At 42.4% G+C, this 17,298-nt stretch overlaps 1 protein-coding gene across 1 annotated transcript in view; it reads left to right on the top strand.

The window, feature by feature from the left end:
* The window catches only part of LOC139715896 (uncharacterized), a 50,775-nt gene that overhangs the window by 12,857 nt on the left and 20,620 nt on the right, over positions 1 to 17,298 (top strand). Inside the window, exons 3-14 of the mRNA XM_071627452.1 lie at positions 334 to 447; positions 1,416 to 1,585; positions 2,613 to 2,726; positions 4,349 to 4,531; positions 5,723 to 5,896; positions 6,811 to 6,863; positions 8,151 to 8,292; positions 8,801 to 9,172; positions 9,901 to 10,126; positions 10,581 to 10,621; positions 11,571 to 12,210; positions 14,489 to 15,829. Of these exons, the coding sequence (XP_071483553.1) occupies positions 334 to 447; positions 1,416 to 1,585; positions 2,613 to 2,726; positions 4,349 to 4,531; positions 5,723 to 5,896; positions 6,811 to 6,863; positions 8,151 to 8,292; positions 8,801 to 9,172; positions 9,901 to 10,126; positions 10,581 to 10,621; positions 11,571 to 12,210; positions 14,489 to 15,829 (3,570 nt within the window). The remainder of the gene's footprint in view (positions 1 to 333; positions 448 to 1,415; positions 1,586 to 2,612; positions 2,727 to 4,348; positions 4,532 to 5,722; positions 5,897 to 6,810; positions 6,864 to 8,150; positions 8,293 to 8,800; positions 9,173 to 9,900; positions 10,127 to 10,580; positions 10,622 to 11,570; positions 12,211 to 14,488; positions 15,830 to 17,298) is intronic.

Genomic DNA, 17,298 nt, shown 5'->3' with positions numbered 1-17,298 from the left:
TTGCAGAATGTATGTCTGTGTAACACATTACAGAGCTGCCAACCATCTTTTCATGTAGTATGTTTATTTTTGTTTTTTGTCTGAAATTTGACTTGGCGTGCCTAGTATGTGCAATTTTCCCTCTTTTGAATGAAAATATATTTGTCTTGAAGGAATATTTCTGTATTGTGCATGAGAACATTTCCTCTTATCTGAAGAGATTGGCAACACTAACATCCTCTTCAGTAACCCCCCCCCCCCCTTTTGTTTCGTCTGTTGGCTTGCACAGCTCTCTCAGTCACTTTACACTGTATGTTAATTACACTGTATGTTAATTTTTTTATGTGCCAATAGATGATGCTTCAGACACGTCCGTCTCAACCAGTGGGTGTTCCTCCCTTATACCTCACGTAGATAAGATAGATCACAGAGAGAAGCTATCCAAGAAGAACCTAGACAGGTTATCAGGTGAGTTGACTTGACAGGAACCCAAACAAAACAGAAGTGTCTCAGATATTTTTGCAACACATCTTCTACAGGCGACTCCCCTTGTAACAAAATCCTCTGAACCAGCAGTTTTCTTTTATGATATTGAAATCTCATTATAGCTGAACAGTAAGGTATATAAAGACATGTAGATGGTAGTTTTCGGACCTGAATTTTTACTTCTTTGTAACAGTAATTTCATTGTAACTGTGTTTGTTTACCTCACTATATTGTGTGAAACATGGCCTGAATTTGTCAAAGCTACCAAAATTTTGTGTACATTCTTAAGCTTGCCTCTCTTTTATTTTTAAAACATAACCAAATTGATGATGTGTGCTAGTTATAGAGTTGAGCCATGTACATATATTATCATTAAGCTTTTGTTTTGTGCAATCGGGGCTCAATTTGATTTAAAAAAAAAAGAAGTTGCTATGATAGCAACTCTTTGCTGCATTGGCAAGTGTCGTGGTAATGACAAGAATCCTACATTCTGATCAGCTATTGCTGCGAGAAGTTTGCCAATCTAACAAGAATTGCTATCACAACATCTTTTGTGAAATGAGACCCAGATTATTCATTGATCAGTCCATACCCACATAGCATCGGTCAACACCCAACAGACATTTGCATCCATACATGTACAGTGTATAAGGGGAAGAGTTTTGATTGTCAATCTTAGCGAGATACTACATGCCTACTTTCTGAGACCACCAAAAACACTGTTGGGCAAGTAAAATTAAAAGGATACTTGCCTGATAAGTGCCAAGGGCACTTGTCCAAATGTCTGTGTCGGCAAATGGAAAATATCTTTGTAATGCCCTGTTGAGTGAGAAACAGAGCATGTCTGTTTACACACTCTCAAGGATTGTACCCTTTTCCTGATATTGAGGAACAGTACTGTTGACGTCATGTGCAAGGGTCCTTCTCAACTTGTTTTTTTTTTTCTCCAGAAATGGCGCATTCCAACTCGATGAACAAGAGCAGCCTCTGGTCAAGCATGTCCGGAGCCGGACCGTCCGGGGCTGGGTCACTCGGCCTGTCGTCGTCCCGACCCCAGCAGGCCATCACCAGTGCCAAAAAGCCATCGTTTAACAGCTCCTACTTTGGTTCACCAAGATTGGTAGGTAGACAGGGCATCTTCCACTGTATAAGCTGTTATTTTCGCGAATTTCGTAAATCACAGTTGGATCGCGAATTTAACAACACGCGAAAATGACTCCATGCGCTGTGTTAATAGAGCATTAACGTTAGCGTCGGCGTCGATTCGTGAAAATATCTGTACGCAAAACTAACAGCTTATACAGTATAATACCTTACTTTGATCCTATCGTCTGATGATTATCCATTCTGTGAAATACATTTGTTCGTTTAGGAGAGAAAAATTATGAGGCTCTTTGGTTTTGTTTTGTTTTGGTGTTTTTATGCCTCCGCCAGGAAGTGGTGCCGGAGGCATTATCTTTTTTTTTTTTTTTTTTTTTTTTTTTTTTTGGTTAAACCATTATTGAACTATTCTGGATTACATGTTCAGATGTTTCCAGACGTATGTTCTATGAAAAAACAAATATCCCTGTAAAGCTTTGATGTGCACGGTAGTGAAGAAAAGAAATAGAAAAAATAAAACAGATAAAGCTCGTAATGTGCCTGTGCGTGTATGTGTGTGTGCCTGTTAATATTTGATTTGGTTACTGTAATGTGATACCCCTCTCTATAAAACTTTGATGTGCACACTAGTGTATTGTTTAATGTGTATGTGCATGTGTGTGATTAGGTTGAATGTAATAGGATCCCTTTTATGAATTGTTTGCTCAGTTCTATTTTGTAGCATGGACAGAAAATTCCCTCAAAGAAAATATAACTTAGGAGTTTGCCTATCCCAAGTGTTCTCTGGCAATGCCTATTTTGTGAGCAATAATTCAAAACTGAACCGCCCATAAATGCAAGCCAGCGTTCTTGTACTGACTCGTCATGTTTGATGGTGTCTAGTTAGATTACTGAAGTGCACTCATACATGTATAAGCACCCCCCCCACCCCTTTTAAGTTTTATTGTATCTAACTGAACATCAGTTGTGTAAAAATGATACCAGTCTCATCTCAGTTGACATGTACTAATCCCTCTATACTCGACCTCCTTTCTACCACTGCTTAGCTTGGCGAGGATAGGCCCCGGAATGCATCACCCTTCTACCCAGGAAGGACACAGTTTGGTGGTTCCTCTGCCCAGCGGTCCAGCTTGAAGAGGGTCAGGAATTCTCCTTATGAGGTATGTTTTGCCTCCCACCAATTGTTAGGGCCACATTACCAGACAGACAGGGCAGGGGGAGGGAGGGAGGGGGCTGCAGCCTCCCCCCCCCCCCCCCACCAAAAAAAAGGTAAAACACACACGCAAAACACTTCTGGCTCTTAAAACAAAATAATGATAATAAAAGTGAAACGAAAATATTTTAAAAGGCAACAACAGCAACAAAACCCGACTCTCCAAGGATTCTGCCCCAGAAATTCTTTCTGTCAAAGCGGGCAAATCATTGTGTGTGTGCTGAGGCTGGGGAGTCCTGATCTTAGGAATTATCATGCTACTCAGCGCAGCCTGAAGCATCACTTTGTGTACCGTCATGTCTTAAGGATGCACACCATTAGAGACCCAGTAGCAGTGGGAGAGAAGGTTGGCCCGATTGAATTGATCTTTGTTCGTTGCCAACTGGGGTACATTTGAAAAACAAGACCAGTGTAGGTCTGCTGGAATAGAACTGCCAGTCAGCGAATGTGTGCATCAAAGCGTATGCTCGTCTGTAACAATCGACTTCAGTCAGGATTCTTTGGCTATGTGTGTACTTACACAGAGATCAGTGATTAAAAGCTGTACACAATTTGTTACTGGGATTTTGTAATATAGTGTATACGCCATATATTTCGCGAGGCTAAATTTTCGCGAATCAGGAATTCCCGACGATTTCGCCAGTGGTTAGATTCGCGATCGTGGAGTCCTGTACTGAACGGAGAAATGTACATGCGTACGTCACATCCACATCGGGATCAGAGTCAATATTTTTGCGTGTCTTTTATTTCGCGAATAGTACCTGACTCGCGAAAATAAAAACCTCGCGAAATGTTCAGCGTATACAGTATCTGAGCCAGGACAGCTTTCCCACTCATGTTGTCCCCACACTACGGGGTCTATAAAGTTAGTATTTTTTGTCTCAGATTTGCAAATTTTGTACCCTTTTTCTTTGGTGCTGGTATGGATTTTATAACTTTGACCAGAGTCGGCCAGTCTTTCTCCGCTGAAGGATAAGCAGGAAACTTTAAAATGTTGCCAATTTGATGAGAATAGGGTAATGATTTCTGCTGAAAAAATTACCCCAGGACTGCATAGGTCAACAGTGATAAAGTGCTTGTGGAAAATTTGAAATCTTGCCAACGTCGGGCACGATTCCCTCCCAGCATTGTTCTAAGGTCTTTTGACTGCATGCCAAAACCCCCTTGGAGGAGCTCATGCCATGTCAAGTTAATAGAAGCATTTGTTGTAGCAGTTGTTTTCCCTTGTCAAAGTTTCTGTGAATGTCATTCTGTAGTGGCCGTGGATTATCCGAAGTCATATGTAGAGGTCCAGGATAGTATGCTCAATGATAGTGGAATCATGTTCACAGGATATGGGGAAAAACCCCAAGTCTTCAGGTCAGAAATGGACTTTGTTCAAATACTATTGTGTACCAGTATCTTTAAGATGTCCAATGGCATTATGGGCCTCACTGACAAATGTCTACACAAGTAGATGATATATCAGTGATGCTAGACACGTGGTTCTATGTTGATTGATCTTTTATTTCATCAATGTCATCCTCATCATCAGTGCTGTCTTGACTCTCTCTCTCTCTCCCCGCACAGGTTCATCTTCCCATCAAGCGCAACATCAAGCCTAAGCCTGCCAACATCAACCTCGACAGCAAGCTGGGCGCCACGAGCTCGACGGCCAAGAAGATCCTGGACACCCTGGAGCGGATGTCCACTCCGCTGCTGGACGCCAAGAAGATTCCGCTGTCACCCACTGCGTCACCGTACTCATTCAGAGTAAGCTCGCCCAGTGCCTCAAAGTAGAGTCTGGGGGAAGGGGGGGGGGCCCCTGAAGATAGGGGGATGAAAGAGTACTGTGCTTGGTTGACAAATCACAGACACAGGGCTTGACATTAGCGGTGACCCAGTGGCCTGGGGCCACTAAATGTTGGTGTTAGGTCACAGAACTTTCGAAAAGCATGTCTTTTGGTGGCCTGGTAGGGCAAATAGAATTCAGGTGAGATTCCTCTTTTTCTTTTTATTTACAGCCATTACATTTCTTTTTTGGGGCCACCAAAATTTCACAGGTATTAATTTTCGTGGCCTAAACATTCCACAAGAGAAAAAAGATAATATATAGCCATGACATACATATGGGTGGAGTGCAGCTTTGACACAGATGGTAACATGCCAAATTCAGGCACTCTTGTGTGTTACTATGATTTTGTTTTTGTTTTGTTTTTGGGTTTTTTTAGTAGTGTTTTATTCGGGACGTAAGTCACCTCAGCTGATGTGCAGACGTACTGTGACCATTTCCCAACAGGCAGTAACTATCCTGTCATATTTTTGGGATGACCCACCATTGTTGTTTCCAAACACAGTGTTACGTGGGGTACACAAATTGACAACCTGACAACCAAGATGCCAGGATTAAGATTGAGGTAGTTTTGGCTATCAGCCACATTGCAATCCTCCAGTATTAATTGCCGAAAGAGCACTTCCCATAGAGCAGCTTTACATCAGTAAAATGTTGGTTGATAGCGTGGTTATAAGCCAGTTCGGGGTCCCAGTTTGAGCATGAGCAGAAAAAGGTCATTGGTACCGAGAGACAGGTTTGTTTTTAATTTCACTGAGATAAGCATCTGTAATGCTATGATTATTCATGGATTCCTTATAAATGGTGCCTGCCTGTACATCCACCTGACAGCAAGCCTGGTATTTTGCAATGTTAACGGAAAAAGTTTGTTAATGTATTCAAAACAGCACAATGAAATCATCTACACAGGCTCATTCTTTGTTAGAATACGTGTTCCATAAATTGCTATGTTGGGCAAGCTGCTGCATTATGTCGCTATGAATTGAGTGAAGTGCCTAACCAACTGAGAAAAATGAAAAGTCATTTGTACCCATGTGCACATGAGCTATCTACGAACTGGCTTATTGACAGAGGAGAAATGAAGTGTGTGTGTGTGTTGTTATCTCACGCAGCCAACTAGTAGGCTCTCGAGAAGACCGGGTACCTCGAAGGCCCGAGACCCGCCCGTCTCCGGCCTGCATGTGGCACACCAGGCTAGTATAGCCCCGAACAGGCAACCCCCGGTTTCCATGGTGATTGATGTGGAGAAGGAAGACAGGACGAAGGATGCTTCGGCGGAGATTGAGGTGAGGGGAGTGCACATGTTGAAATCTTTTGATGACTGATGTTTTGATTAGATAAACAGAATAAATATACATGTGGAATTCTGTATGGCACTGGTGAGAAGTCATGCTCACATTAAAAAAAAAAAAAAATGTGTACCTGGTACATACTGTTAAATCGGATATTTTCGCAAGAGTGATTTTTTATGCTTGGCTGAGTAAGATATATTTCACTTTCTTCTGTGTAGTCAAGACATTACATGGTGGTACATATAGGAAGCATAAATACTGGCATGCTTTTATTTTCACGCTAGTTTCTGGTCGTGTGAAATTTGGGAGAATTTGTATCCTGCTAAAATTACTGAGGGGAGTGCACATGTTGAAATCTTTTGATGACTGATGTTTTGATTAGATAAACAGAGAAAATATACATGTGGAATTCTGTATGGCACTGGTGATAAGTCATGCTCACATTAAAACAAAGGAAAAAAAAGATGTATAAATACCTGGCACATACTGTTACAGTGGATATTTTCGCACAACTAATTTTGTATGCTTGGCAGAGTAAAATATATTTCACTTTCTTCCATGCAATCAAGACATTACATGGTGGTACATATAGGAAGCATTAATACTGGCGTGCTTTTATTTTCACGCTAGTTTCTGGTCGCGTGAAATTTGGGAGAATTTGTATCCTGCTAAAATTACCCACTTTTACAGTATGATATATATAATCAAATGCATCAAAATGCACTTGAAGACAGCAAATAATGAATTACACAATGTTAGGGCTTGTTGTCTATCTGTAATCTGGACAGCAGTGTGTGCTCCCAAAATGGTAAAGTTCCTCTTCAAATGTTTGTTAGTTTGTTATTTCTGATGACAAAAACCTTGGTAGCACCTGGATTGATGATGCTTGATTCTTTTCTCTGTTTCAGGTGTTGCCAGTCAGCACGGCAGCAACAACGGCCAGTGTTGCTCCTTCATTCAGGTAAGTATTGCCTTGCTGAGTGACTGAACTCGCCCCTTTGGCACTGTCATGAGGCTCTGTCTGTGCAAGATGTCCTACAGCGGACTAAACAGTGGGATGATTACTGCTGCAACAGCTTGCCAAGAGCTGGCTCTCTTAACCCTAAAAAGACTGGGCTATTTTGGTAGCTCGAAAGACTGGGGGGGGGCCTAAAGGGCCCCCCCTTAAGATCTCGGCCGTGGATCGCGCGATCGCCGCGGAAATTTGCACAATGGTAGTGTGCGATGTAATCTACAAGATCGTATATTTAAATTTTCCAAAATAGTCTTCTTTTATTTTATTTTGATTAATTACGCTAATTTATGCGAGAAATCAGACTTTTTTTGTCTAAATCAGTAAATAAAGCTCCAAAAGTGCTCATTTTTGGTCTAGATATTCTTTGAAGCATTCTTAGTAAATGTACTTGAAAAAAAAATTGATTTCTTATTTATTTTATTGTTTTATGAATTTCTTATGTATTTCTTTGTTTTTTCGACCTTTTGTTTTTGTTGCTTTTTTCAGCAAAATTTGTGGCAGAATCTTTTTGAAGCATAATACTACTAAAACAAATTGATTTTAGCCATTGAGAGTAAAAATAAGCATATTTATATGAACCATGTGATAAAACTCAATTTGTATTGACTTTGTACACAAAATCACATTTTTGAGCCATTTTCGGTCTCACGTGCATGTACAAAAAGTTATGTAACTTCAGAACCGTACCCCCGGGCGTCACAAATTTGGTGTCAAAATGTGCGGGAAACTCGAAAGAAAAAAGTCATAGAGCATCGCGGCGAGAGCATTGCGTGTTGCTGAGTAATCGCGCAAAATGTCGAGGGGGGGGCCTTTTAGGCCCCCCCCCCCCAGTCTTTTTAGGGTTAAGAGTATTTGGTCCGATGCTGTAGGGACCCTTGTCTTGTTTGATTTTAACTTTTCTTACAAAGCAGGGCCTGGGGCTCAGACAGTATCCATTGTCCATTTTTACAGTGTGTGTTTGTCATCAGAGCTCAAGTGTTAATGTCGTGTCTCCAGATGTTCAAACTGTATCAACACTCAAAATGCTCATTCAGTTCAGCTCAAACTGTCCGTTGTTTCTTTTGGTTGACCAATATAACCCACTACACATATTGAAAGGTTTGTTTGTTCTAAAGGTATATAATATTTTACTGTAAAACTGTTGATCAAGGAATAGAAAATGTGAAAGGAACACAGGCAGTACATTGTGTGGGTAAGTAACCAGGTATTATTTGCAACCGTTTGATGTTGTAGGTTCTCTGCACCCATATCCTCCTCAACACCCACCACTTCGGCGTCGCAGAGTGTAGTAACAAAGGACAAAGCGGGAGGCAAGATGAAGTCCAAGGTGAAGAACACCCAGCATTACTCATCCCACCAGGAAGACGACGATGTGGTAGGAATCTTCGCTTTCATTACACTTTTGTCTTCGTTTGTTCGCGTTTGAGCCTGTTTTCTGTTGATTTCTGTGCTATTCTATTCTTCATGCGTCACTGCTCCCACTTACGTCATTTTCCTTTTGCCCCATCAAACAGTGGTTGTGATGACAAAATTGACAGTGAGTTGGTAGGGCTCAGTAGTTGCTGGAGAGGTCCAGACTACAGAGATCACTAAAATGAATTTTAACTTTTAAGTAGAGTGAATGCCTTTTCTGATCCAGAGTGAGGGAGGGAAGTAATGAAGAAATGTAACATTATATCCAAGACGATGATGGTTATCGTAATCACCTAACTTTATCATAGTTGTATGCATAATCAGAGTCAGAAATTACATAGACTGGTCCTGGGGACATTTCATTGGATTATACGAGTGTACCAGGATATTGTGGTGACACTTGGTTCTCATTGATCAGTCAAGTTGTTGCTTAGACTTGGCCTTTAGAGGAGTCATTTCATTCTGCTCAGGTGGAGGTACCAGACCTTCCGCAGGTGGCTCTGCCGCTTTCGGGCAATCTCCCCAAGTTCAACTTTGGCACAGCCCTATCTTCCGCCGGCGCCCCAGCATTGACGAGCACTCTGGCTTCGTCTTCAGCGGCGTCCTCCGTCGCGAGCAGCGGTAGCATCTTCTCCTCCAAATCATCAACATCAACAGCGGCGCCAGCGTCGACATCGACCACATCATCGGCATCCTTCAAGTTCTCCGCACCCAGTGCAGGTGCGTCCGCTCCTCGGGAGGCGGTGCCACCGGAGAGCTTTCAGTTTAAGTTTGCGGCGCCCATCATCAAGCACACGCCCAGCGTGACAGCCTCTTCCTCCATGACCAGTTCTTCCACAGCAGTGAGTGAAGTCGACTGAGAATTTGATTTGAAGTTTATAAGCTAAGTCTTCTGATGAATGCCTGGCAATCTGCTCACAAAGTACCATATCCTTCGCAAAAACTGTTTGTTACTCTTCCATGAAAGATGTCATATTTCATGCATTTGAAAGAAAGAAGAAAAAAGCCTGGATTTGTCATGAGTATTATGGTTTAAAAAAGTTGGATTCCATTTCAAGAGTTGCTATGGAAATGTTAAAAGGAACTAAGAAGGATATTTCTCAGTACAGTTTTGTGTTTTTTTTTTGTTTTTTTTTTTCTCCCAAGAGTGTGACAGCCAACTGGTCTCTTGTGTGTTCCAGCTCTGACCTCCATACTGTACATGGCATTTGTTTTGCAGTAGTTTTATCATCACAAAATTGTTGAGAGTCTGCATTTGTTCACAAAATTCACGACAAAGTCAATAACATCACAAATGCTGTGTGTATTGTCTCCAGGGCAGGAAGGCACTTAAATTTTGTTTGTAGAAAAGGAATGATGCTTATTTCTCATGGTGTCGCTATTGTTCTTACACGCAAATTTTAGAAAGTGTGAGCTAGTCTCATAAGCGTGATCTCCAGATACCACGTGTGCAGAGTATATGGCAGGAGATCAGACTTTGTTTATTTCAATCAGACTTTCCTCACTATGTACCAACCCATCTAGCTCCTGTCCTCACAGCAAACACTGTTCCCTGCTTCCTTTGCCACAGACCACCTTCAAGTTCAGCATGCCACGTCAAACTCCGTACCCCACATCTCGTCCCGCGGCCAACGCGCCGCTGGAAGCGAAGAAGCCCAGCTTTGAGACCCCGGAGAGGACAAGGAGGAAAGAGGCGGAGCAGGTCCAGAAGAAGGGTGACGACGGGGGCGCGGTAGGGGGCATCAAGGTTGCCAAGGAGCTGAAGACCGGTAGCTGTCTAGAAGCCTTTGGCATCAGTGAGTACTTGGAATGAAGGAAAGACAGAAAATAGCATTGTGTCGGCATGAGCAGCCCTGAATCGATCACCCAAACAGCTTTCACAAAACTTTGCCAGTAGATGACTAGTGAGGGGGATTCCTGTTTTTTATTTTACAGCTGCCCTCTGGATGCACAAGTAGGAACTGAAAATATTTTCTGAATCATCTCATCATTTCAATGGCTTTGAGAATTTCAAATGAGTATGAGATTCTAGAGGAGATTCTCTCCTCATATTTTAGGTATTTATAAAGTTCATCGACTTCAGTTAATTTTTCATCCAACTTGCAGTGTGAAACACTGAGGTAGTGCAAATTTTTTTGACTTCATTTCGATGGTCAAAAAATTGAAAAGGTCATTCTTGATATCTGTGTCCTTTTGTGATTATCGGCAGTGTATTTAAATTTATTTTGTCCTTTGTGTTCTTGCTTGCAGTGCCCACAAAGAATGGTCCCATTCCCTCTTCAAGTTCAATGGTAAGTGTGTTCTGAGTTTTACCATTTCAAGTTATAGAGACGTTAACCTTGGGGCCAAGATGTGCCATTCCTGAGACATGCTGAAATACTGTTTTGAGAGATGTTTTTCTTCAGCATGGATTTTTTAATTTGAGAGTCTTTGTTACATAGTATTGTCTACCTGACAAGTAATTACTTGCTGCTGCAGTTCCCGAGTTGCTTTGAACATATCTCGCCGTCTACGGTAAATTATTAGCAGACTAGTCAGATAAATGGTATACATGAATTGATCCACTAGAGTTGGCAACAGTACATTTCCTCTTGCTCATATATGTGCAAAAATAAATGTGGCAATAAAGATTCTGCTGTACTGTACTAGCTAATTTTCATACTGCAAGCATTGATGGAGTGAAATAAGGGAATTACAGACATGTCTCCTTAACTGGCTTTGGGTTATCCAAGAACTTGCGGTGGTTGGCGGGTTGTTCGTGTCTGGTAAATATATTGGGCGGTCAAAGAAGGTCATTTCTGCCACACCTGCTTCTTCTATCAGAAAGTGCTGACATTACTGCCTTGCGATGCATACTTGAGTGTGTGGTATCTATTTAGTCCCATTCGCTGACTTGTGTTTATTTTGGCTTTTCTCAGCAAATATACAAATCGGCTTACTCTTGTCTAAATCTACAGCTCATTTTCAAAATTTAATTGTTATCCGTTTTGTTGCTCTGTTGTCGTAGAGGGTCCTATCCTGTCAATACACCAGGTAATTGTCATCACAAGAAAATTGTAGTCACCTCTTGGGCGAAGGTCAAACAGCAGTGTAAACCGTATGTGTAGTTCCTTAAATTATGCTTTCACAAACTCATGTGTAAGCTTCATATATCCTTAGGTAATTGAGATGCTGTATTTCATGGAGGCCTTGTTCATAGCAATTGATTGCATAATTGACTCTTTGTGCTGCATGTGACAGGTTCAAGTCAAGGTGCTAAATTCTGCTGTGGACAATGGACCGTTGAGCAGTGGCAGCATAGAGAAATCTGGTACCAGTATACTCAAGAAGGCTCCTTCAGAACTGTCAAACTCTGTACTAGATGCACATAAGCCACCAGCAGACTCTTGGGAGTGCGATACATGCATGCTTATAAATAAGCCAGACATTGATAACTGCCCAGCATGTGTAACGCCACGGCCCGGTGCAAAGCCATCGAACAAAACTTCTTTTACCTTTGGACAGAGCAACACAGAGCAGAAGACAGTTGCATCAGCTAGCTCTAAGTCGGCTCCCCTGTTCAACAGCTTGGGGGACAAATTAAGGGAACAGTCACAAAAGTTGGAAGGTGGTGTGTGTATGGTCGACTCGGGGTCGACCTCGAGTCTAAGTGCAACGAAGTCGGCCCCAAAAGTCAACGCGCTCCTGGAGAAGTCCGAGGCGGGTAACGCCGTATCGGCGGCGAAACCGATCACCAACTCGTTAGCGGACCGCTTCAAGGCGGCACCCGGGGAGTGGGAGTGTGACACATGCATGATACGCAACAAGGCCACCATTCTCAAGTGTATGGCATGCGACAGCCCCAAACCAGGAAGCCAGCCAGTGCTGAGTGCTCCCCCTAGTGAGTGTCCTGAAGAGAAAATCCACTCAAAAACTTTATTAGTATGATAAGAAAGAGGGGGGGGGGGAATTCATGCAGAACAGTGGAGAAATTATCAAAATTAGACAAAAAATAAGGAAGTTATGACATTCTGACATTTTTACATTTCTCGGAAAACACTCCTTGACAAGTCGTTATGACTATACAAATCTTTAAGTTGATGATTTCATGCTCTCACAACATCTTATTCGTTTGATATACAGAAATGACAAAAATCTCCTATTTCAGCCCTTTAAATGTAAAGCTTGCCTTAAAACCGCCCAAAATAAAAAAAAATGTATAAAAAAAAAACGTTTTTAAAAAATAAAAAAAAAATGTTCCCTTTGGTATATTTTGGTAAAGGAGTATGCATTTTTCTGTGTCAGCTAAATATTAAAATTTTTCCGAATTTCATATAGCATACATGAGAAATTAGATGGCATGACATCATCATCTTGCTCATTTGAATGTTCATGAGAAGAGGTCAAGAAATGTTTTCCCCAAAAATGTGGAATTTAGGTATGTCATATCTTTCTTATCCAGTTTCTGTCAATTTTTTTTCTTTTTTTTTTTTTGAAACATGCTGTATGCAATTATTTTCTCTTTGTTTTGGAGTTCATTTTTGGGATGGATTTCCTCTTTAAAGTGTTTATAGGCAGATCCCCCTTCCTCCAGCACTGGATGCCCTCACATGGGTTCTGGAAAGGACAAGAGCACAGCTGATCTGAATTATCCAACATGTTGTGTGTTGGGCATTAAGACTTAAATTCACGAAGGCAGTTGAAATCAAATGCATGGTCTGTGCACTATTAAATCAAGCATGAAATAGACATACCCTTCACATGCGCATATCAGCATATCAACACGCATTCATTTATGAATGCCTGCTGGGGTAGACATTCTGTCGTGCACATTTTACGCAGACAGAATTTGCATAAACCACTTGCAAAATTGAAATTGCCTTTGTGAATTCAGGCTTTAGTGTGTGGTTGTGTGTGTAAATGTGCGTCTATGTAATACGCACATGTACTTGTATAATTACAGTGATGTGTACCTGCACACGTAAGGCAAATAAAGCAGAGCTCAAACTCGCCAAATACTTTCACCTTAACTGGTCCTCATAAAAGGCACGTCCCACTTTTCGTCGCGATCGCGCGGTCGACGGCCGAGATCTGGAGGGGGGGCCTGGGCCCCCCCCGGCTCTATCAACTACCTAAATAGCCCGGCCTAGTTAGGGTTAAGACTTAAGAGGAAAAAGAAAAGCAAAGATGGCAAAGAATGTCAAACAGGGTAGAGTTGACTCCCAGATGATATTAAAGGGATCGTATAGTTTTGGTTGAGACCTAATTTCAGGTTTCTAACATTTTTTGGTGAGATAATCAGAAACCTCTTATGAAATATGAAAGAGCATGTAATTCTATGAGGAATTCAATGTTTATTTGATGAAAATTGGTTTTGAAATGTCTGAGATATCAAAAAAGAGCGATTCTACTAAAGTGTGGGACCCACACTTTATCACGATCGCTTTGTTTTACTTTGTTTTTGGATGTTTCAGTAATTCCAAACCCGATTTTCATCAAATAAACTTTGAATTCCTCTTAAAATGGTATGCTCTGTACTATATAATAAGTGTTTTCTTGGTATCTCGCAAAAATTTAAAAGCCCAATTCTCTTCTCCACCAATACTGTACTATCCCTTTAAAGAGATTGCATATTTGTGGTTGAGATTGGGCTTCAGGTTTCCAACCTTTTTGTGAGAAAATGAGAAACCTATGAAATATGAAAGAGCATATAATTCTAAGAGTTCATTTGATGAAAACTGGTTATGAATTGACAGAGATATCCAAAAACAAAGAGGTCCACATAAAAGATGGGACGTGCCTTTTATGAGGACCACTTTGTTTTATTTTGTTTTTTATATCGTCATTTTCAAAACCGATTTTCATCAAATGAACTTTGAATTCATCTTAGTGTTATATGCTCTTTCATATTTCATAAGTGATTTCTAATCTTCTCACTGATAGTTAAATCTGAATCCTCTATCTAAATCAAATTAAACCATCTTTTGAAAGCAATTCAGACACAAAAGATATTATTTGATTTATTTGGATAGACTAAGTGCTTTTCACAGGTAAAGGTAGTTCAGAAATTAAGGTTTCATGTCAATAGATACTTTGAATCAATCTGAACCTCTGCGTTAAGGCAATGTCAATTCATTCTTTGAAAATGCATAACACTTGATTCACCCATCTCTTCACAGCGTCGTCAGTCAAGTTTGGAAGTACCTCTTTGAGTAACGGAGAAACGTCAGGTGCCTTTAAGTTTGGAAGTACCACAACCTCCAGTTCGTTGAACGCAAATCTGAACAATGCCGGCAGCAAGGACACTGCTCAAAGTGGTGCTTTTAAATTGCCAGCGGGTTTGAGTTTAGGGTCGAGTTCAAAGCCGGCGAGTCTAAATGGTATAGGGAACGCATCATCGGAAGGTGGCTTTAAGCTGCCTACAAACTTTTCTTTCTCAAAGCCAACAGACAGCTCATCATCATTAGCCAAGAAATCTGACCAGGAAGGTAGCAGTGGAGGTACAGTTACATCTACCCCCAATCATTCAAAGCTGGATAAATCTAGTACCACAGGAGACAGCGTTGTGTCGGGTGGCTTCAAATTTGGGGCCAGTACAGAATCAAAGACTGCAGGGCAAAACTTTCAGTTTGGTGCCGGTGCTGGTGCAGAAACAAAGACTGCAGATGGTGGTTTCAAGTTTTCCGCCAGCACGGAATCAAAGCCGGCCGGCGATGGCTTCAAGTTCGGTGCTGGCACCGCAACTGGCGGCTTCAAATTTGGACAGAGCGACAGCGCCAAGTCAGAGAAGACAAACAGCATTGCCGCTGGTGGCGGTTTTAAGTTTGGACAGAGCGCAGCCACTGTGGGGCAAACCACTCTGGAGAAGGAGGGTCCTCCTCCCAATGTCAATATTTTCCAGTCGAAAACAGAGGAGGATGGTCCACCGTCCAAGACATTTGCCTTTGGGGCACCTGCAGAGAAGAAGGAGGAGAAAAAGGCGGACACTGCTGCACCATCATTTAGTTTCGGTGGGGCGCCAAGTAGCACCAAGCCAAGTTCTGCACCGTTCCAGTTTGGAGCTGGAGCTGGCACTACAACAACTACCCTCAATGCAAGCAAGCCACAGAATGCTTCCGCAGGCACCGGCAAGAGCCAGCCATTTACGTTTGGTGGCACCGCAACAAGTGTCGGCCCGTCTTCAACGGCCAGCTTCTCCTTCGGTGGCGCCAGCAAAGCTGACCAGGCGGCACCGGCAAGCACTGGCGGCATGCCGCCCTTCACCTTTGGCGAGCAGAAATCGACCACGGCACCGCAGGCAGCAGCGCCGGGCTTCAGCTTCACCGCTAAGAGCCAGGAGCCGACCAGCACGCCGGGCACTGCGCTGTTCGCACAGACCTCACAACCTGCAGCGACGGCTGCTGCTGCTTCTGGTACATCGGCAATCACCTTTGGCACAGGCGTGTCAACAACGAAGGCTGGCGACACAGGAAAGGCAGCCACATTCACCTTTGGCAGCCAGAACCACAATAATAATCAAGGTGAGTACCAGATAACCCTTGGTCTGTGTGTTGACTGTGAGTTATAATCATGTTGTGTTTAGTCAAAGAAAGCCCAAGCACACTAATCTATTCCACACCAAGTCTGAAGAAAAGTTATTTAATACAAATTAGCCACAGAGTGTTGGGATCACGGCATCTCTTATAGTTTTGCATTCATGGACTGCTCTTCTTATCTGCATTATGTTTTAGGCGCACCTGGTAAACTAGGGACGGCGAGCGACGCGGTGCGACGCTTCTGTAAATTTCTTTCAATTTCCGACGTCAAAGGACACCCAGCGACGGTTAGCGACGGCGTACAATCACTAGTTTAGTCTGCGTGTCGGCGGGCGCCGCCGAGCGTCGCAAAGCGTCGGCTAACTCCCAAGTATACTTGTGAAAGACGAGCCCTCACAAATGGACCGTTGCATGTACGAAAAGGAGCTTACCTGGTGGCCGTCTCGCTGCGTCCGCGAAATAAGCTCCTTCCCTCTACCCTCCCGATGCGTCCCGATGCGTCTCGAGGCGTCCCTCGTTGAATGGCGACTATTGTTCCCCAGTGTTTCGTAATGAATAGAAAACTAAAGTGCTACTACTAGTGCTAAGCGGAGAAGCCATCGGCAATCCAGGATTTGGGGCCAAGCACTGTTTTGACATGAAAATTACACTTACTGATACATGTGCAAAATAATTAATGTATTTTAGGTTACAGAAATGAATTGTGACATGATTCAACTCCTCAGCAATGCAATTGCGAACCAAATTCGGCAATTAGTATTAAGGAGGAAATGCCATAAATATACTATTGCTTGATGCTTAAAAAATCGCGAGTTTACCGTTTAATTCGCGCTACTCGCTCGCTAATCATACGAATCCCCGATACGCGTGCGTGTACGTAGTCCAGCGTCCGAGTATACTTGGGCACACAATCTGCGCCCTGGGCTTGAGATGAAATTTTATGAAGCACAGCTGTGACTTGTGAGAGCTAAAACATCAAATGCAAGTCCCCGCACCGTACGTAAATTTTCATTTAAACGCAAGGAAGTTCATTGCTAAAAGGAAGCGTGATTCCGTAGGCAAATATCGAACGCAACCTTCACTAATCAAATGGAATAGAAAGTGCTACATATTACTAGCAGATGAAGCGGAGAAGCCACAGTGTTTGGGGCTACGCACTGTTTTGACCTGAAAATTACACTTACTGATTTTCTAGGTTACAGAAATGAATTCTAACATGATTCAGCTCCTCAGCAGTGCAGTTTCGAACCAAATTCGGCATTAAGTATGAAGGTAGAATTGCTGCCCGATGCTTACAAAAATCGCGAATTTACCGTTTCGCGCTACTCGTTCGCTACAACTCCCGATATCGTTCCGAAAATCCCCGATACGCATAAAGTATTACTGTATGTGTTACTAAGTATACTTATAGCGTGTGGTATAGTGCACATAATCTAAGCACTGAAGCTTGGGAA

Source organism: Diadema antillarum, unplaced genomic scaffold, assembly GCF_040938485.1.
Source record: "Diadema antillarum isolate AM-2024a unplaced genomic scaffold, OU_Dant_1.0 scf00000006, whole genome shotgun sequence".
Lineage (NCBI taxonomy): Eukaryota > Metazoa > Echinodermata > Echinoidea > Diadematoida > Diadematidae > Diadema > Diadema antillarum.
This window is presented reverse-complemented; position numbering and strand designations above follow the sequence as displayed.